At 39.9% G+C, this 21,126-nt stretch overlaps 1 protein-coding gene across 1 annotated transcript; it reads left to right on the top strand.

The window, feature by feature from the left end:
• The first annotated feature begins 2,211 nt into the window (after positions 1-2,211).
• LOC146613976 (low density lipoprotein receptor adapter protein 1-B-like) lies at positions 2,212-19,706 on the top strand. Its single transcript, XM_085378180.1, has 9 exons — positions 2,212-2,339; positions 10,127-10,269; positions 10,769-10,881; positions 11,293-11,407; positions 13,878-13,950; positions 14,132-14,227; positions 16,839-16,969; positions 17,204-17,238; positions 18,833-19,706. The coding sequence occupies exons 1-9, from the start codon at positions 2,255-2,257 to the stop codon at positions 18,975-18,977; spliced, it is 936 nt and encodes a 311-aa protein (XP_085234306.1). The 5' UTR covers positions 2,212-2,254; the 3' UTR covers positions 18,978-19,706.
• Positions 19,707-21,126: the final 1,420 nt, after the last annotated feature.

The following is a 21,126-nucleotide window of genomic DNA, read 5'->3' as shown; positions in this document are numbered from 1 at the left end:
AAGTGCTTTATCTTTTTATTGCTCCACCATGTTTTTGTTTTCTTTACTCAAAGTGATGGTGGCTGTGTCACACTTTTCACTTTGGTCATCACTATTAAAGAAAGTCTTGCTGGTGGCAACGCAAAGCTGTTGAGTCTGTGTACGTGTCATGTTCTGTGTGTGGACTTTCACAGGCCTTTTACATAAAACTTATCACAACATGGGGACAGTGTGATCTGCAGAATTTGCAGAGTAAACAAGAAAACGTACCAGTCAATATTCTCAAGGAAAATATCGAAACTTGTGAGACTTGTAATTTGTATGTGCTGTTTTCTATTCACACTCATTTAAAGCAGTAGCTTGAGCTTGCTGACACCTCCCAAACCTTTAATCTGGGTTTATTTGTTTTGTTCATGTTGTTATGTCTGAACTTAGACAAAAAACACATGCCCTATAATTCAATGGTGATTTCAGGTGCTATTTGTAAATGCCTACTCTGTTTTTTTTTTTTTGGTTTGTTTGTTTTTGTCTCCCCCCCCCCCCCCCCCCATGTAACCTGATATAAGCTTCATTCACTCATAAGGTAGACCAGGGGGGTCAAACATAAGGCCCAGAATTAGGCAAAGACTCCAATTCAGCCCTGCTGCACAGCTTTGGAAAATGCGAAGGAGGTTATTCATGGTACTCCAAAGTAATTAGGTAATTTTTTTTTAATTAATGATGGAAATGTTCCTTTTCTCCACCATCTACTACATAGATTTGTTTTGAGTTTTGTTTTTTTTAATAAATGGAAATAATAATCGTCCAAAGACATGCAGCTTGTGGGGATAGGTTAATTGATTAATCCAAATTGTCACTAGGTGTGAATGTGAGTGTGAATGGTTGTCTGTCCCTGTGTGTTAGCCCTGCGACAGACTGGCGACCTGTCCAGGGTGTACCCCGCCTTTCGCCCTATGACAGCTGGGATAGGCTCCAGCGCCCCCCGCGACCCTGAAAAGGATAAGCGGAAGCGAATGGATGGATGGATGGAAATAATAATGGATACAAAGGAAATACGCTCTGTATCCATTGCACACAATACAATGTATACAATCAATTTATAAGTGCATATATATTTTTAAGAGTTGTGCTGAGAGATTTCATTACTAGAGCAACATTTCTTTATCCTGCAGAGAAAACAGACGATGTTAAGGTTACACTTCTTATGGTGGCCCTGAGAGGCCAAACGGACTGCAACTTAAGAAAACACCAGCAATAAGCAAAACGCTGAAAAAGCACACAAAACACAGCGGAAATAGGAACAACGAAAACAGAAATAGGAAAGAAAAAAAACCCAGAAACTACTTCTTCTTATCATCATCTTAAGATATGTCAAGAATGAAATCTGTAATTGCTTCAGTTTTAGTGAATGAAATTCTAGAGATTTACTTGTCTGTTATTTAGCACTGATTAGCAGACATGCCTGTCTATTGTGCCTGTATAGTTTATAAATGCATTTTGCTAACCAAGTTGTTATACGGGCAGTCTGCCAATTCTGGGTTTATACTGTAAGAGCATTCTTTAAAATTGTGTCCTGAAAGCTATAGTTGAGGTTCTGATTTGGTCATATTTATGTGGCTCTTCCATATGAATCGTCTCTTCTTTTTTAAATTATTTATTTAGCATCCTTTCAGATACCACGTAATGTCCCATGTAACTCAAATGCAGCACCACTCCTCTGTAGTAAAGTCAGTGTTGTGCAAAAAATGATTGCTCGTATTTAAATTTCTATATATAAGTTTTTGTGTCTATAATATGTGAAACCTGTGAAATGATATCAAGTCATCTTGAGCCACAATCAACATTCCTGTAACAAGGTAGAAGCCGGACTTATCCAGTTTAAAAAAAATACCTCGTTGACATTAAAAATATCTTTTGGCCTAAGAGGACAGCAGAAATTGCAACAAATATAACAATAGTTGTGTAAACATATTTTAAGTGCACAAAAGGGACCGGATTGGTTATAATGTAAGTACAATAACACAGAGTTATGAAGATACTTGAAAAACAGGTAATTTTAATTTTATATATAACCCCCTTTGTAGGAAAAATATTACATATAAGAAACACACGGAAAGTTTTTGGCAGGCGTGGCTTTTTGACACAACAACGGGATTTCTGAGTGCACTGGAAGGCACCACAGGTCCATCCTCTCTCCCCATCAGCAGTCCGGTCAACATTTCTCCTGGAACACTTCGGGGAACTTCACCGACTCTCTGCACTTCAACACACCGACATGGATGCCCTCAAGTCTGCTGGAAGAGCTATTATCCGGAGCCCAAGTATGGCGAAACAGTCGTGGACTGCCAGCAAACACAGAAGTAAGAAATACTCGTTAAATTAGCTAAAGGAAAATAAAAAAAAAAAACATAAAAAATAAAAGGTAATACCTTCTTTTTTTTTTTACCGTTAGCAACAAATTTAAAATTCCGCCTAGCCGCAGTTTACTTTGCCTGTACCCAATTTACCTTTTTTTTCTGTGACAAATAGTGATTAATTAAGACATTTATAGGTTAACTTGACCAAACTTTGGTTTCTGTTTCACAAACGACGTATTGTGCTGTCGGCTGTCACAGCGGGTGGTAAAGACGGAGTTTGACATCTCTTTTTTTTCTTTAGCTTGAGCAGTTACGTCTCTTTTAGTTTGTCAAAGGAGGGTAAAGGTAAATAGTTTCTCCCGCTTAGTGTTTCTGTTCTGGGGAAACATACAGCGGTTTCTTCCTGCGGAGGATGAGTAACTGTTTGCAATGCGGTTTATCATGGTGCAGGAATTTTCCGGGAATTCAAGTTATTTTAAAATGAACCACAACAACAAAACTAATTAGAAGTTTTATTTCTAATTTGTGCCATTTCTCGTGGATTATTCACGTGTTTCAAGACTGATTTTTGTGTGTTTCTCACGGTCTTTTACTCAGGTGGGAATTACACCAACTACTTCTTTTGCTTTGTGTTTCGCTAACTAAAAAGGTATTTTTGGATTTCTTGATAATCCCACCTCCCTCTTTCCGCCAACCCTGCCAGAGGAAGTTCAGAGGTCATCGTCAGCACGAGATCTTATTATATTTATATTTCCCCCATTGTATGTTGCTGAAGAGCACTTTGCCAGGGCAGGAGCAGTCACATGCAGCAGCATTAACATAAAGCTCCTTTAAGAAGGAATTGGCACCCATTGTAGGACTCAAGGGCCACTTTGTAAGCTAAATCTCACTTGATCCTGCCTGTGAAGTTGTGGGGTGGGGGGAATGACCGTGTGGCTTCCAAAGCATGAAAAGTCCACAGCCTGTAACCAAGAGGACAAGCCAGGAATGCTGCGGGGCAAGTCTGTGCACTGCCCCTGTTGGCTTCAAGTCATACTGCTGCTCTTTTGTTTTCCTTTTTTCTTTTTAAATTCCAGAAAGGCTACTGTCACATCTGCAGAGACATTAGAGAGTGACAGGGTGGATAACATAAACACACTGCATTGTTGTGTGTAACCTTAGTTGCTCACCAGGGAAAAGGCAACGCCGCAGAAATTAGAGATGGACACTTCCATATTATGCCTGCACATTACTGCGTTAATGGATGAGGCTGAGATGTTAATCTTACATCTTCCCAGCTGTCAGTGGAGAGGTGATATCTGGCTGTATTACATCTGGCAGACACTTTCCACAGTGCGAGTTTCTTCTGCCTGAGTTGTTTGTATGTCTGTGGCAGCCGTTCCGACTGGAAGTGGGCTATTCTGATTGTTCGTGGAATTAATGGCTTCCTGTAAATGTGGCTACTGACCCACTTGTCGTAGAAGTAGAGTATTGAAGTTTGGTCATAGATTACCTGGCTGCAGGGCACGCATTCTTCACCAGCACTGACCCATATCATTCATGCTGGATTTTTAGGTCTGACGTTGCCTTCATCAGAATCGTCCTACATTTCCATGTACTCGGGGTAGGGATTACTTTGGGTCAGGTGAATGCAGTACAGGGCTCGAGCACCTGAGGACCCAGGCATCATTTCCATTAATGAGACTGTATTACAAACTGTACATAAAAAGATGGTCATAGTTACTGTGACTTCACCAGTTGGTTTTAGGATACTGGTAGTTCAGCTGCTGCCGTGATGTTTTTTTTGTTTTTGTTTTTTTTTATTATTATTCTATAGGCTAAAAGGGTGTCAATAGAGGAATTGATTAACTCAGCATGCATTGCGTTCTCGCTGTTGATTTTTGTTTTTAGGTACTCTATTATATTTGTTAACCTGTCATATGTCAATCACCAGTAACCTTCTCTGTCATTGGTACTCGCTTGCCTTTAGTACAGGGTGTATCAAAAAGAATGATCAGATTTCAGAGTGCCGATTGAAAGGCATGCTGTTAGAAAGAGCGGATTCGTGAGTTTCCCATGGATGCCAGTAGGTAGAGTAACAACAGCAGTGGCTGCAGTGACTCCAGACAGCTTGACTATCATCTGGACATGTGCCATGCATCCGGGGGACGCACCTTAAGTGCTTGCCGAACATTGTAAGTGTCGTATGTAAAACTTTATATTCAGCCATGTATTTTAAAATTTTAGGTTTCTGTGACCATTACTTTAAAAAAAAAAAAAGCTTTTTGTAATCGGATGATTCATTTAGATGAACCGTGTATAGAAAAGTTGTGATCCACCTATGTCACGTCACTTGTATGCCTCTTTGCATGTTCTGTTTTCTCACCATAAGTTTGTGTTGGGAGAAATACATTCATCTTATCTAGCTAAGACTTCATCTTCTCTGTTCTTTTGCCCTGGCTTAGACGGCCTATGCCAACAGTGTTAAGGGGACCCCCAAAGTTTATTTGTTTGTGTTGAAGACCCCTTTTTCCAGGATCCTCTCCAACAGGTGCCACTCTTTAGCTCTGACTAGTTTTCTCTGCAGCTGTATTTCTGTGGTTGCTCTAAACTGGCTGTAATGGACTTTTTGATGAATAAATATGACTTGTATTAAAATCATCCGGAACGCCATGAGGCTGAAGTTGGAGATTCAGCATGTGGCATTTGATGTGAATGCAACGGCGCTGATCAGTTGTGCTGCATTTCTTTTAGCGGTGATGCTTGCATTTAAAAATCCATGGCTCCTTTTTCCTTTACAATGTTACTGTCTGTCTTCCATGAAATCCCAAACTTCTATGGCAGGTTCTGCACCACATTTATGTAATTATTTAAATTTTATTATATTTTATTCTACTATGATATATTTAATGGCTAAACTTTACCCGTTAGCTGTTTAACTGTTATGTTGTTATCATTAAGGTAGTGGCTAGCGGCTATGGCTAGTAATAAAACAGTAACATTAATGCTAGAGCTGCACAGCCAGCGTCATCAGTCCTGCCTGTGACTAATGTTACTAGACTGTGTTATTTTAACAGGATAAACAATTTAATGGTCTGTAAAAAGAGTTAGGTTTCTCTTAAAGTCTCAAAATGAAGCTGAAAAAAGTCTGTCATCAACTAGATGGAAAACAGTAGCAACCTACTGTACCACTCTATTTGACCTGCAACGAACATATGGGAACGTCAGTAGAAGCACAACACTACAGCCTGAAAGTAATGTTGTTGTTTTGTTGTTTTTGTTTTTTTAAGCTACCTGACAATCTTAAAATATTTGTCATACACATTTACCTAAAAGTAATGATACTGTATTATTTTGCAATAGTTAGACAATTTAAAAATGCTCTCTTCGATGATGTTTTTTGTATTATACTACTTTTTTAATGTAAAATTTAAATTAAAAAAATATGTCTCATCAATTTATCACAGTTTTCCCCATTTATTTCAAAATGGTATTGCATATTTTCCCATGTATGAATTTTCGTGATGACAGTCTGCCAACCTGACCACTGCAGAACTGTGTTTGAGATATAAGCAACAATGGATGTTGAGCCAGTCAAACACTTCTGTTTGAAGTGACATCTTCTTGGGACAGTATCTCACCTGAATGCAGTTTTTCAGAATCTTGTTTAAAGTCAGGTTTAACATATGACAGCTTTACAGGCAGTAGCTGACTTTTAATTTTTTATTTTATTTTATTCATGTTCCACTTGACTGAAGTGGACAGAACCCGATTGGTCCATTTTGTCGAAAAAAGTTTAACGAACCACAGAGAAGGTTGATAGCCACCGCTGTGATGCCTGTTACCTCTCATAGAGGGTTTAGGTTTTGTTGAGCAAAGCTAATGCAAAGAAAGCCTTGCTATGTGGCTAAGTCTGCTTCATACACTCAACAGGCAACCCTGTTTGTTAATGTGAGCGTAGCCCACCAATCAGAAGGTTGTCCTTCACTGTGAGTTTATACACAAGAACCACTTCTACTCCACAGCACCCTCAGGATTGAAACTCTCTGTATAATATAAGTACTTAAATTAAAAGAATTATGTCGCACTTTTCATAGGTAAAAATCATAAAAAGTTTCACAATAAAACACAAATGTGTACAACCTATCATAACAGTGGAAAGCAAATATGTATTTATATATGTTATCATAATCCTGCTTGTGACCACTTAGCTGCTGTATGAAGAGCAGACTGCTGCTGTTGTATACAGGAAGCGTCTCCTTCTGATTTTACAATGTGATCCTCTCAAAATAAAATCAAATGAACATGCTTCTCCATAGCTGCCCTATTATGGGAGAAACAGTGTGTGACTATTTGAGCCAAATGTGTGTAACTGGTTTAGGAACTGGCCAATGTAACAGACAGGAAGCTGAACAAACTCATTAGGAGGGGTGTGTCCTCAATGTGTAGTGGGCTTCCCCCCCCCCCCCTTTAACCATGAAGAAGCATTGCTTTTCTGAAAGCGATGAGAATGCAGTAGGACTAAAAATTTATCTCACCTTATTTTGTCTAGGTTTAAAGACCTTGCTTGGCACATCAGGTCTTTCACTGATAAACATTTCAGATGCATTCTGCCCCTAATTTACTCGACTTTGCATCTGCAGAGACTTCCAAATTGACACACTCTCACTAATGTGTTTACGTTTTCCCCACATTATTAGAATCCCAAACATAAACTCTGGTGAATTTGGGACTCTGTGCATAATAATTTGAGAGGCGTGCAGGCGTAGATCAGTGAAGGAGGGAGGAAAGTGAAAAGGCAGCAGAGGCTGAGAAAAAGATAATTTGGCACTGGAGGAGTCCAGAGTTGTAGGACCACAGTTGGTGGTTTCCCCAGTGATCCAGTGTTTGTTGTAGACACACAAATCAGCCAGGATGCAAATTGCCTGTCAGTTGGACCTTTCTGGATCAGCACCATTGTTGTCACAGTTTGCAACTAAGAGTTATTTTGCACTCTGACAAATTAAATGGCTACTCATCCATCAGTGTTGGATGTAATGGATATCTATAGAGCTGAAAACTGAGGCTTTGTCTTCCAATTTTTTCTCCTCTTTTTCTTATCTTTCTCACATTATACCAAGACACTTCCCCCAATACTACAGTGAGAAACCAGTAAGTGATTATTTGCCACATACGGGTGTGATGTTAGTAGCAGGTCACCTGGTTTTTCTTGTTCTCAGTTGACTCGTGCACACAGCTGTTTCCTTTGACGTATAACGGTTGCTGACCTTTTATCGTCAAAGCCTTCTGCATTCTTGGGCTGATTGGTGCCTGGTACAGTCTCTGCTGCTGGTGAAACAAACTGAAAACCAGAACAGGTTCTTTATTACAAGCTCAATATTAGCTCTCCAACACTGTCAGTGGAAAACATGCACTGAAACCTGCGTCAGTGAACCACTAAAAGGATCCATTTCTTCTTTGTGTAAATTAAATGTTTTGATGTCTAAAATGGAAAACATTAATATCTGCAGTTACTAGCATTACATTTGTTACGTTTTCCACTCACTATAATTTATTACTTAATGTAACACATTTATAGGAGGCAGTCGTGGATACTGAGAAAGGATTTTCTCAGTAATCAGTGTGTTGTAGACTTTTTGACCTGGTTACATTTCAACATAGGTTTCAAAGACTCTCTGATTCCACTTCTCTCATAAAATGAGCGAAACATGAAATGTTTACCAAAAGAGAAGCTGAACTTATTTGTTATGAAAATTAAATTTGTTTTCAGCTATTTCCAGGTGGCCTATTATGCTTTTGTATATTATTGTTTTCTGACAGTGATGGACGCTCATGTTAAATAGGGTCAGCGTTTGTACAAGCTCAGTTTTTCTTTCTACACTTAGCTCTGTGTGACGTAAAAGATTGGGAGCGTTCTTCATATGATCAGCTGCTTTACACATAGATTGAATAGGCCTCCTCTTGGCCACTCTTATAACAACCAATTGCGTCAGGAACGTTACAGAGTAGGCATGCTGAAAAGTAATAATAATCAATTTTTATTTGAAAGCGCCTTTCAAACTTTCACTTAACAATAGAATAAAATACATTAAAGAACAATGAATACGAAGAAAAATAAGAAAACAAAAGCACAAGGTAAAATAAATAAATAAACAAACAGTGTCTTCTGTCTGCTCTTGGAACGTCCTCTAGCCTGTGTTCCAGCTGTTTTGAGGCCTCAGAGGTGATGATTAAGTGATATTTTGACAGCGTGCCCTGACAGCTTTAGTTGCTTACACAAATCGACTTGACTTGATGGTGTTTGCTGGTATTGATGACTGAGGCTACCTGCCTCTGCCTTCAGCACCTTGGTATTGCTATCCCCCAGAGCCTTTGGGCAGCTGCTGAGAAGATGTTCCAAAGAGCCTCTTCCAGAGCAAAGGGTGCAGGAGGGTGTCTCACTCTTTCACCAAACTTCATGCACTGCCTGCACCAGGAACAGGACCCACTTTAAGTCTGCATGCATGATGTTTCCCCAGGTGATCCTGTACTGCAGGATACCTCCCATCTTGTTCATGCTCCTCGTTGCCAGAGCCCCAGTGTTCTGCCAATTTCCTCTTCCTCTACACCTGCTAGGATGTCTTCCTAGAGTCTGTGGTGTTCCTCCTTGAGTTTTGCTTTGTTGACGTGGGTCTGAAGTGGGAACTAGTTAACCCAAATTCACTCTACTTATCACCATGGTGCCCACCAGTGCCTTTTGTCTCAGGCGTGATTCTGCTTTCCCAACTTTGGATCTCTTGGCACTGTTAACATAAACTCCAGCTAATGATGCTCTGCAGTCCCTGTACTTAAACGCTTTGTTTGATTATTTTGTAGCCGATATTGTTACTATAAATAACGGCCTGATGATAACGATGATGATGATATCTGACGCTTTCACACGTGCTTTGGCTGTGTTAATATGAACACCTGTTTTTATAACAGTGTACATGTGACGGAAAATCACATTGAGTTTCCTTCTAAGACTTTAAGATCTTAAGATCTCTTGGTCCAGTTTGTGTAGTCTGCATTCAAAATGTATGTGTGTGAATATGTACCAGCATGACTGTGTGGTATGTACTACATCCCAGAGGAGGGAAAGGTTAGGAGGGTGAAATTCTAGGTAATAATGGTGGATTGAGTTTTTTCCCCCTTCCTTCACCCCCCCCCCCCCCCCCCCCTTTTTTTTTTTTTTTCTCTGATGAAAGTGCAAACAGTATTACAGGTTCAGGGTCGGCCAGCGCCACACAAAACCTGATAAGAAATCACACAGAGGTAGAAGCTGTTCCTTCAGTAGTTACACTTTAAACAGTCTTTTTCAGGGAAATTTTAAAAATGGAGACAGTAATGCACTTTGAGAACGACACATGATTCATGCTGTTGGAGAGATCGCTGATGTTACCACGCTTTCCTCTTATCACAGCGTGTCACAGTGCATGTACAACTTGCTCCAAACTCTTCATGTTTTTTATTGTCGAGCCCTATAAGCTATTTGGAAGATGAAATATTTACTTTACGCCTCAGCACCTCTGACCTAGATACCCTGTTTTGCCTTTCCTCTTCAGCGAGGGAGCACATGAAGTGGGCCAACTCTAAGTTCAACACAGACTGTTTACATTTCTTCTGATTTGTGTTTTTCTCAAAGTCTTTGAATGTTGCACGAGCCTTATTTATTTTGGAACATGAACCCTGGGAAAAAGCAGATAAATATTTGATGTTTGCAACGCTTGATGTTTGACAAGAACGTCGTTACAGTTGATCAGAGTATCGGCCGCTCCCGCTCTTCTCCGCAGAGCTCCCAGAGAACTGGACAGACACGCGGGAGACAATCTTAGAGGGCATGACCTTTAATCTTCGACATCTTGGCATGACACTGGTGGACCAACCCAAAGGAGAGGAGCTGTCAGCAGCTGCTGTAAAGAGGATTGTTGCCACGGTCAGAGATCGCTCATTCACAGTTTACATTATCTCCACTTTTGACTGCTCTGCTTTGATTTCCTGCCAAAATCAACAACAGCAGTGTAAGAAAAACAATCCAGTGGCTTTTAAGACTACCACTTTAATTATTATCATTATTTTTTTCTTAAAATTGTTAAGCTCTCTTAAATTTCACAAACATACTGACATTAAGGCTTTCATCATGTCCTCACCACCGTCTGCATGTTTATAAACTCTGGATCAAATTTAGTTTAAAGCTGCTCTCTGTATCTTACTGTGCCTGTTTCCATACATCCTCGCACTAAATCCTGATAAATAGTAAATGTAGGGTTTTTTGAAAGTGTCTGGTGATTAATAATGTACAATGTTGTCTCTAGCGTACCACCGGAAATAGACATTGTAGAAGAGCTGAGTAGTATGTAAGCAGTGTGCGGACGTTTTGCATTTCGGTCATAAAACAATCATCAGTTTCCGCTGCGTTATTTTCCCCATGACAGGCTAAAGCCAGTGGGAAGAAACCTCAGAAGGTCACTCTTAAGGTTTCTCCTCAGGGAATTGTCCTACATGACAGCTCAACAAATAAACTCCTGGAAAACGTGTCCATATACAGGTATGTGTAGAATGACTGGTTTTGTAATTTTATTTCATCACTTAAGTAATTTGAAATAGATTCTCCTTGGTGGGTGTCATTGAAACCAAAAAGTCACATATGAAAGTCTCAGACGGGTTCCAGTGTCGGTACCGTGACCTAAAGGTCCAGTATAGGGGTGTGTACTAGGAGGCTGAGGGGTTGCCAGTGTTTACTCATTTTTAAAAAAATCAACATTGTATTAATCTTTGACAAAAACATACTAACACGGCAGGTCAATCCGTCTTCAACTGTTTTTTGTTTTTTTTCTTTAGTCTTTCTGTGTAAATCTCATTCTTGCTTCTGGAAAGTTTGAGCGTATTTGTGCTGTCAAAAAAAAAAGCGTTGGATCTCTGTACGCTGTTTGTCTAACCTGTTGTCTCTGGTCTGCAGGATATCCTACTGCACGGTGGATAAACTACACGATAAAGTCTTTGCTTATATCGCACAAAACACCCTGAATGGAACCCTGGAGTGCAACGCCTACCTCTGCTCAAAGAGGAAAGTGGTGAGTTTAGAGCACGTACACTACCAGTCATCTGAAATGGTTTTCCAACAGTCTTGAAGGATTTGCCAGAGATGCTGAGCACTTGTTGGCCCCTTTGCCATCACTCTGCGCTCCATCTCATCCCAAACCATCTCAACTGGGTTTAGGTCAGGTGACCGTGGAGGCCATCTGGTGCAGCACTCCATCACTCTCCTTCTTGGTTAAATAGACCTTACTCAGCCTGGAGGTGTGTTTGGGGTCATTGTCCTGTTGAAAGATAAGTGGTGGTCCAACTCAGCGCAAACTGGATGGGATGGCATGGATGCTGTGGTAGCCATGCTGCTTCAGTGTGCCTTCAATTTTGAATAAATCCCACAACACTGTCAGCAGCAAAGCACCCCCACACCATCACACCTCCTCCTCCATGTTTCATGGTGGGAACCTTTCATGTAGAGATCATCCATTCACCTTTTCTGCTTTGCACAAAGACACTGCAGGTGGAACCAAAGATCTCAAATTTGGACTCATCAGACAAAAGCACAGATTTCCACTGGTCTAATGTCCACTCCTTGTGTTTCTTGGACCAAACAAATCTCCTCTGCTTGTTGCTTTTCCTTAGTCGTGGTTTCTTAGTAGCTATTTGAACACAAAGGCCTGATTTGTGCAGTCTTCTCTGAGCAGTTGATGTAGAGATGTGTCTGCTGCTGGATCTTTGTGTGGCATTTATCTGGGCCCTAATCTGAGTGGCTGTTAACTTGTGATTTCTGAGGCTGGTGACTCAGATAAATTTATTCTGGGCTGGGCGGTCATCATGTGAACTAGTTTCATTGTCGTGCTTGGTTGATGATTTTTGCAACTCCACACATTGAAAGTTTTAGCAATATTCCAGGCTGACTGACCTTCAGTGCTTAAAGTAATGATGGACTTTCACTTCTCTAGCTGATTGGTTCCCAACCCCATAAAGAAGGCAAGAAATTCCACAAATGAACCCTGACATGGCACACCTGTGAGGTGAAAACCATTTCAGGTGACTACATCATGAAGGCCAAATGTTTGCACCGTCAACAAAGCGAAGGGTGGCTGCTTCGAGGACTCTAAAATAAAAGACATGTTTAAAGTTATTTATATATTTTTTTTCTTTGCTACATGATACCATATATGTGGCTTCATATATTTGATGTCTTCAGTTTGCATCTAAAATGGAGAAAGTAGTAAAAATTAAGAAAAGACATTAAATGAGAAGGTGTGTCCAAACTTTTTAACTTTTCAGTTTAAATTCAAAGTTTCTCAATAACTCAAATATTTAGCATATCTTCCTCTGTGGCTGTGGGGGATCATTACCTTCCTGATGATGTAATGACCCACATTCAGCCGTCATTCGTCCTGTAACTGGCTCTCTCGAGTGTCTTGCTGTCACCATAGCTCTTCCTCTTCATCCCGAAGAGGAAATCCTAGAAGTTAAGCTCCTGTCGTCTTCCTGTCTTTTCCTTGGTGTTGAAAACAGAAGGGCACTTTTCCTCTCATCTTACTTGCTTCCTCACTCCGCTCTTTTTTTTCTCCCAGGATAACATGAGAATACTCTGCTTCCTTAATATGTGCTCCTCTATCTACCAGTGGGGTTCTGAAGAGATTTGGGATGACCTCTCTGTGTCCTCTACTCAATGAGAGGAGTGCTTCAAGACTCATAGTTCAAAATAATACCTTTTTTAAAAAAATGACATGACAATGACATAAAGTTGGAAAAAAACTGCTGGTCTTAAACTAAAAAAGATAATAATAAAGAGAAGTATATGAGGACCACTTTAAAAAACCAACTAAAGCAGGGAAATTAAAGTGAAAGCGAGCTTATGAGGTTAATAATGTGCTGAACAAAGACACATTTTTGTAGTTTTTCCTCTATACATTGTTTGATTTTTAAAAGAAATAATCAAAATATGATTGAAGTAAAGTGTGATTGAAGTGCAGACTGTCACCTTTTCAGGGGTTTAATAAAAGTTTCCATTAACGGCTCAGCAGTTGCAGCCATTTTTATTCAGTCCCCCATTTCCAGAGGCTTAAAAGTAATTGGACAGTTGATTGTCATGCAGTTAAACCCCTTGAATTTAAGCTGAAAGTCTGCAATTCAATCAAATAATAATTAATTATTTGACTTAAAGCCCCAAAGTGACCTTTTTTCTTTTATGTGACAGTGACGACGGACTGTGGACAGAGATCAAGAGCTATCCTTTTTTGTACTCACATCTTTCAGTCATATAAATATAAAGCATTACTGTTGAATGGCAACATTTTATAACCATTTTTACAGCTGTCCATGTTATAAATATAACTTTGTTACCTGAGATAAAGCATTTAGTGTTGTAAACTACATGTTCTATCTTGATGGTCATGCAAAGTTTTCTTGGACGGTCAACAGCAGTCAGAGAAGCAGACTTCTTTAAGTTAGTGCTCTGTTTTTCATCCTCTGTTTGTGTCTTTTTCTCCTGTCCTCCAGGCTCAGGCTGTGGCGCTAACAGTAGCCCAGGCCTTCACAGTAGCTTTCGAGCTCTGGCAGGTGTCCAAAGAAGGTAGGCATCGCACACTTCTCCATTCAAGTCCTGGAAATGACACGCGTATAGGCACCGTCTGTGGAGGGGTTGTTTTTATCAAGAGACTGTCTGTGTTTGTCCTTGTTTCACCAAATATGTTGATATGTGCTGTAAACAGGTCCTGACCTGCTTGTGTTGTTTCCTCTTATCTGATTTTTAGAGAAAGGGAAGAGAGCAAAGTCTGGGTCCGCTGGAGAGGCTAGCAGCAGTTCTCATTCAGAGAGATCGAACAGCTTTGGGAGTTTGAAAGGGACAGGTAAAAAAAAAAACAAGATGCAAAGCATAAAGGAGCTGTAGCCACATGAGGTCATTTGTGTTATGTAGTCATTCACAAATGGTGTCAAAAACCAAAAAAGGAACTTGGCAAAGTTGTTTTCTTTATCTTTTTTGGTTGCAAAATGAAAGCATAAAATTTCATCTAGTAATTTATAGAAATGGCACGATACCACTTTTTTATGTCCGATACCGATATCATAAATTTGGATATGTGCCGATACCGATATGAATCCGATATAGTGTTTTTTAATCAATAAAACAGTTTTTTTTAATATCTTGCTGCATTTTGTATAAGTTCATACTCAAGTTTAAATAAACAACAACACTAAAGCTATTCTGTTATACCTGTATGTTTAAAAAAAAAAAAAAATACACTGCACCCAAAATATTTCATAGTTCAGTAATACTGATCAATCTAATAAACTTAAACCTGCTCCATCCTCCCTATTCTGGTATTTTAAAGAGTACTTAGCAGAAATCTTAAGCAACCTAACTAATAGGGTTGCAAACTCCCAGCAAAAAAAAAAAATAGGGAACCACCCCCCAACCTCCACCTCATGATGCTTAATCGACGTAATCAACTTTAATTTGATGCAGTGTGAAAAAAAAAATGCACAGAAAGAAATTATTTTTGAAAAATAATTAAATAGATTCAACATCTTCCTTCAACAGAACTGCAGACTGCACAGATGGTATCTTCCCAAAGGAAAAAGTAATATAGCTTACTAGGGTATATTAGACTTAACAGTTATTATATACAGTAATGGACTTTGGGTGTAAGATTCAGATAATTATTGATTAAAAGCTAGACATTTTAAATGAGAATAAGAAAGAAAAGTATGTCTTTGTGCCCCCTCTTCCCTGTTCATGCCCTATCGGCCCCCCTGGCTAAACTTTGCTAGATCCGCCCCTGGACAGTTACCAGCCGTCAGCTGCGTAGAAAAAGATCCTGGTGTAGAAAGTAATATTAAATAAATTCTAACAACAGCTTATCAAGCTTAAACGTGCTGCTGTTGTTCAGCCGCTGGTTTCCTCTTTCTGGCGCGAAGTGGGCAATAAACAAACAAGAGAGACGGAGTCGTGACAGAAAAGCCGATCAGCTGATCATTAAGCAGTTTCATGATTGAAGTAGCAGCAAGAAGAGGCAGTCGCTCCAGGTATTGGTTGTTAAGCTTAACGCGGGAATGCTTTACAAACATTCAGAGATGAACTTACACACTTGCTTTACTTATCTCTGGGATAACCTTCTCAGAGATGAAATGCTGGTTTGGTAGCAGGCTTCAAATACACACAGCTGCTCTATCACACTGCTCCGACATGCTACGGTTATGAGCCGAGTTACGCCGTGTCGCAAGTTTTGTGAGGTGCTTTTTTTATATTTAATGGATCGGATTACATTTTTTTTTTTTTTTTTTTTCTCTCCGATATCCGATCCAGTAATTTACGTCAGTATCGGACCGATACGGATACGTAATATCGGATCGGTCCATCTCCAGTAATTTATATTTATTATATTTATTACTGATGCTCATGTGGAAAACAGACTTCAGGCAGTATTAAAACTTTAGACCCTCCTACTGTTCGTACACAGAGGTCTGAGGGATCCACTATTTTCTGAAGCTTGATTGGTCAGTAGGTGATTTCATACTTGTTGATCTCTAATGTGAGAGCAGGGTAGGTTTGCAGCATAAGTTACCATAGCGATGTCCAGGTAACCCAGTTTCCTAGATAAGACAAAATTCTGCTTTGTAGCACAGGCCTCTGGTCGTTTTTTATAATCTCACTGACATGTGGTGCTCATCATTTTATCCAGTTTGTAAAATTCTTAAATTTCCCCACAGAATTTCATTGTGGGTGTTAAAGAAACACCCTCTATGCTCACAACAAACTTTACGAGGGGCTTTGGCCCCGTGTTTGTACTTTCAGGCAGCACATACAGGTGATTGGTCCAGTTTGTGAGCACAAGCCATGTTGTGTGGCCTAAAGTTTTCAGCTTTAGTTCTACGTACTGTTCACAGAACGTGATCAGCTGGGAAATAAACCTCCATGGCACATCTGCCTTTTTTGTTTTTCACAGTAGAGGGTATGTGGTGCTTCAGGCTTTTATTCGTCAGCCCTTACTGGTTAAAATAATTATTTTACGCCTGTAGTCCCATGGTCAAAGAGTTATATTCCCGCAGACACACAGGCTTAATAGACGTCTGGCCTCTCTGTTCCTGTGAGAATGTAATCCTTGCTTTTGAAACTGGAGGTTTGTTACATTGGCATTTAGCCTTTCACAGATATTACATGGCTCAATGCAGCACAGTTTGTGAAACAATTTATTGTAACCAATTTCAACTAAAATCTAACTAACTGTGAAACCAATTTATTCATGGCTATAGACATAAAAGGACATGGAAAACCTTTGCATGCTTTAACATTATATTGCCACAGAGATGCAGAAACAGACATGGCACGATGGTCTGCCCCATCATCATTTTTAACTGCTCCCTCTTGTCACTTCATCCTGGTGTGGAGGCTGCACTGTGTCTTGCTCTGATCTGTTATTATAACACCAATCAGTTGTCATTCCATCTCTTTTCTATTAGATGTGGCTACAGATATGTTGTTGGATTTGGAGAAGAGTGTGAATGTGGCAGTGGAGACCAATGGAAACATCGGAGAGGATCAGCTGGATAACCACAGACAGACCTCCGAGTCCAACAACAATCCTGCCTGGGTGAGTCCGTCCTCTCGCTTTGTCTGTGTTGACTGTGAATCTCTTACAAATGACCCTTTCTTTCATACTCCGATGTTGACCATCCTCAGTTTGAGAGTTGGATTTTTCCCGACTCAGTTTGGATCTCCAGCTTTTGGAAAGATTTGCTTTAAATTTCCCGTTTGTGCCAGCACCACACACATATTACATGCTTTTCCCTGAGTTAATGTTAAGGACTGATTGCTTTTCTTGCAGAAAATAGAAGATGGTTTGGATGAAGCCTTCTCCAGGTGAGATATTTGATTCTAAAGTCTTAAAATAATCTGAAATTAATCCTAGGTGATTTTCTTTGATCCCTGTTCCCAATAAAACATCCCCAAAACACAAAATCTGCCTCTACCTCTGTACTGTAGTTCCTACTTGTACTGCTTGGCTCTATGTCGCCACTTACTGGTGATTTCAGTGTACTGCAGACCGCAAACCCTCCGTTCTCTGACAATATAAAAATATAAATGAAGGGATAATCTCAGTAGAGGTTTGACAGTTGGTGAGAAATGATTTCATAGCTGAACTTTAAATTGTCCTCAATCTGCTGTGTGTTTGTGTCTCCAGCTGTGCTCTGGATAGCTATGGTTCATTTCCAGGTAAAGTTGAGCAATTGTTATCACAAGCCTTACATAGAGTGGTAGTCCCAGTTACTAACCTGACATCAGTCCATTTCATTCAATCACCTCCAAACCTGAAAACCCAGATTACAGGTCAAGAGACGCGAGTCACTCGGGGTAACACAACCTCCTCCGTCTTTTATTTCCTGTCAGATGCCTTTGTTGTCGATGGATTTTGTGTTTGATTCGATGTATTGAATTTCAGTCAAAATGAAAAATGTTATTATCTCAACCCATTTCATCATCACCACAAACATGACTGTGTCTGTCTGATAACCCTCCTCTGTGATGTGTAGTGTGTGTTTTGGCTGAAGCGGTGGGGATGGTGCGACTCCACTCCACACAGCGGGGCTTTTGTCCAGCAGTTCCCGTGTCTGAAAGTGGAGCAGTGGGTCACTTGAACTCATTTACGGATCAACACCGTTTATCCCGCAGCTCAAATGAAGTGAATGTGAAGTAATCCCACTGACCTCTACCCAGACTCTGCAGACATTGTTATCCCAGAGAGAAAGGGATGTTTCAGACATATCGGAGCAGACTGAGGGTGTAGTTACATAAACGAGTCTGAGAGGCTGAGCTGCAGTGAATTAAAATCAGCAGAAAACTGAATGCTGGGAGTCGAAACAGCTCTGCTTGCTATTAAGCCCTGAGGGTCGAGAGGATAAGAGTAGGAAACAGAATGACGGCTAGTTTTTACTGTTTACATGAGCTGCTGATGCCTTCTTGGTTCTTCTATTTTATTTCACTTCATTCTGATGGAGGTTGAAGGGAATTTCCTTCTTTTTCTGCCTCAATATGGAAATATCAGTTTACTTTTAATCCCAGCTCTGTTCAATCTAATTCCAGTTTCCAGGCAGAGGTTTTGTTTTTGCTTGGTTGAGACCATATTCAGCGCAACTCTGTCAACAATCAGGGCTGTGTTGAACTCATTGGTCCCATTTTAAAGAGACCAAAAGCAGTGATGAATTGAGCTGTTTCCAAATGTTTTAGTGGATTTGTTCAGGATTATTCTGTCTTTTGTAACCAAAAGCTGCTGTTTTTTAATTTTATTTTTTTTAAAAAGCTCTTTATTTGAGTATTAAGAAACAGACCTGTACATTACTGGTTTTGGTCTTTTCATGGGATTGGTTCACACCAAAATAGAAGAATTTCTGCTTGCTTGCATTCTTTTAAAGGGGAGCTGTTGTTGACGGTTGACGGTTGTTTCTCTTTCCCTCAGACTGGCAGTGTCACGTACTAACCCCCAGGTCCTGGACATTGGGGTGACCCCCCAAGATTGGCTCATTGAACCAGACTGGGATGGCACCAATGGAAACACTCCCAACACTGTCAGCCCATTTGAGGATGACTTCTTGGGCTTCTGACCAGAGTCAACGACTAAGAGGGGGAGGGGTGGTGGTGTCTTCCTATGAATTAACCAGATATCAGTGTGTATTTAAGATGAGTTTACTGTACATCTGCAAGGGAATGAAGGGTTGTGAGCTCAGAGATGAAGTTTGCCCTCTCCACCTTGTTGTACTCTTCACATGAGCAGTTCTTCCTCTTTCTTTGTGGAAACAGCACAGGCCGCTGCCCCTGTGCACCAAAGCAATAACAGCCTTTAATGTTACCCCATCTCCTCCCATATTACACTGCACAGCGTTACTACTAACTTATGTTCTTCTGTCAGCACTTGTTCTCCTTTGTTTACTTTGTTTTCTTGTTTCTCTTGTTTCTCCCTAATCAGTGTTTGTTTTTGTATGTGTTTAGTTCTAATTTATAGTTGAATAATTATTTTTTATGAATAAAGTAAGTATTTATTCTGACTGATATACAGACAGTAACACCGGGCCTTAATAACAACAGGACAATCAGCTATTCTCTAAGTGAAATCTGCTTTGGTTGCAAAAAATTACAGTTGTTTAATGTTTATAATCTTGTTACACTTGTATTTATATGAAATCTCCCAGCGACTCATTTACAACACGCTGTAAGCTTTGCTGTTTCAGTGCAGCAGTGTAACAGTGCTGAATGTAGCCCAGGTATGTTCACAGTCTATTGTGGCCATTTCATTTTGCTGGAAATATTCCAGTGTTGTATAGAAATAAAATGTAATCATGAATATATAATTTTTATAGCAGTGTTTTGGTCTGTATTCATCTAAGTTTAAGATTACACTAGTTAGAATCATCAGAAGAAATGGAAGACATATAATATTGATATAGATATCTTTATTTAGTTATTTTTTTTGAAAGATTTCCACATTGAACATTTCCATATTGTTATTGCTGCACTTCACAGGTTAGACTCTTTATTTTTCTCATGCTGGTTCAGCTCCTCAGCTTAGACACCTTTGGATAGTCCTTTCCCCTTTTTAAGCCCACTGTCTTTCCATTGGCTACTCATCATAAACAAGAGGTTTGAAGAGAAGGTGGGTGGGGCTTCTGTGGTCAAATGCAGACATGGTCATATAAGGAATATCTGCTCTCATTTGAGGAGCTGTCTGAACCTTTTTGTGTTGACTGTCACGTCTATTTGATCCATAGCAAGGTTATTATCGTTAACGAAAACTAGAAGTGAAAAAACATTTTCGTTAACGGAAATAAAAATAAAAACAAAAAAAGGAAAACTAACTAAAACTGTAATGAGTGTTCACAAAACTAACTAAAATTAACTGAATTTATAGCAAAAATGTGTTTAGTTTTCGTTGATGTGTGCGTGTCGTACAATAGTCAAGGGTGAAAATGAAGTTTAGTTTCCAGATTTTTTTTCTGGCTGTCTCATTATGCCAGCAGGTGGCCAGTACGTTAGTCGAGTCGTCTGTGTTGCTGCTCCGTCCACGCGCAGAATCATGTCAGGAAAAGTCGGGAGAAAGCGCCTGAGTCCAATTTGGGATTACTTTGAATATGACTGTGTTTTGGATAAAGCAAGTGTCTTGTAGTGGAAAGAGACAAATTATGAGGGACATTTCTAAAGGGAAAAAATCCCACAAACCTTAACGCGCAGTTGAAAAGCTCACATAAGAAGGCTAACCTAGCTTACCTTGAGAAGGGAGCACACTCAACCCTCATTCCCAGAAAACAGAAGCTAACCCCAGGCAAGGCAAGCGTGATGCATCCCGGGACAACAGGACGGGGATATCTACATAACTGTGTGAGTCAATTGCCTTAAAAAAGTTTATCAATTCACTTGAACCAAAATTACGAACACCCGGTGCTGCAAGAGTTAAGTCTCATTTGGGCCAAGATATACATTTTATAGTTGCCTGGTGTCAATGACTTGTGTCAAGCCAGCCTCCAATTCGAGACTTGCAGTCAAGCCAGCCTCCAGTTTGTTTTACGTTCCCTGTGTATTCAAAGTATTAAGGGAATGGATGTGGAAACCGGATTTCAAAATAAAAGCCAACTTCGAGTGAATTAACAGGTATGTTAAGAACATAATAACATATAATTTAGGCTTTTTTTTTTTTACAAACTCTAATGTTAGATCTATATGACACAGCCTTGTACCCTAATTGTGCCCTGTCACTATCAA

Source organism: Diplotaxodon limnothrissa, linkage group LG18 (assembly GCF_057381915.1).
Source record: "Diplotaxodon limnothrissa isolate DT_005_m linkage group LG18, D_limnothrissa_male_GT1.1, whole genome shotgun sequence".
Taxonomy (NCBI): domain Eukaryota; kingdom Metazoa; phylum Chordata; class Actinopteri; order Cichliformes; family Cichlidae; genus Diplotaxodon; species Diplotaxodon limnothrissa.
Note: the sequence above shows the minus strand (reverse complement) of the source record. Positions and strands in the feature narration are given on the sequence as shown.

Bases quoted from the DNA above. Each gene is read 5' to 3' on its own strand.
- LOC146613976 (XM_085378180.1), top strand. From the start codon at position 2,255: ATGGATGCCCTCAAGTCTGCTGGAAGAGCTATTATCCGGAGCCCAAGT. The intron at 2,340-10,126 runs GTAAGAAATACT...TCTTCTCCGCAG, and splicing joins GACTGCCAGCAAACACAGAA to AGCTCCCAGAGAACTGGACA. The intron at 17,239-18,832 runs GTGAGATATTTG...TCTTTCCCTCAG, and splicing joins TTGGATGAAGCCTTCTCCAG to ACTGGCAGTGTCACGTACTA.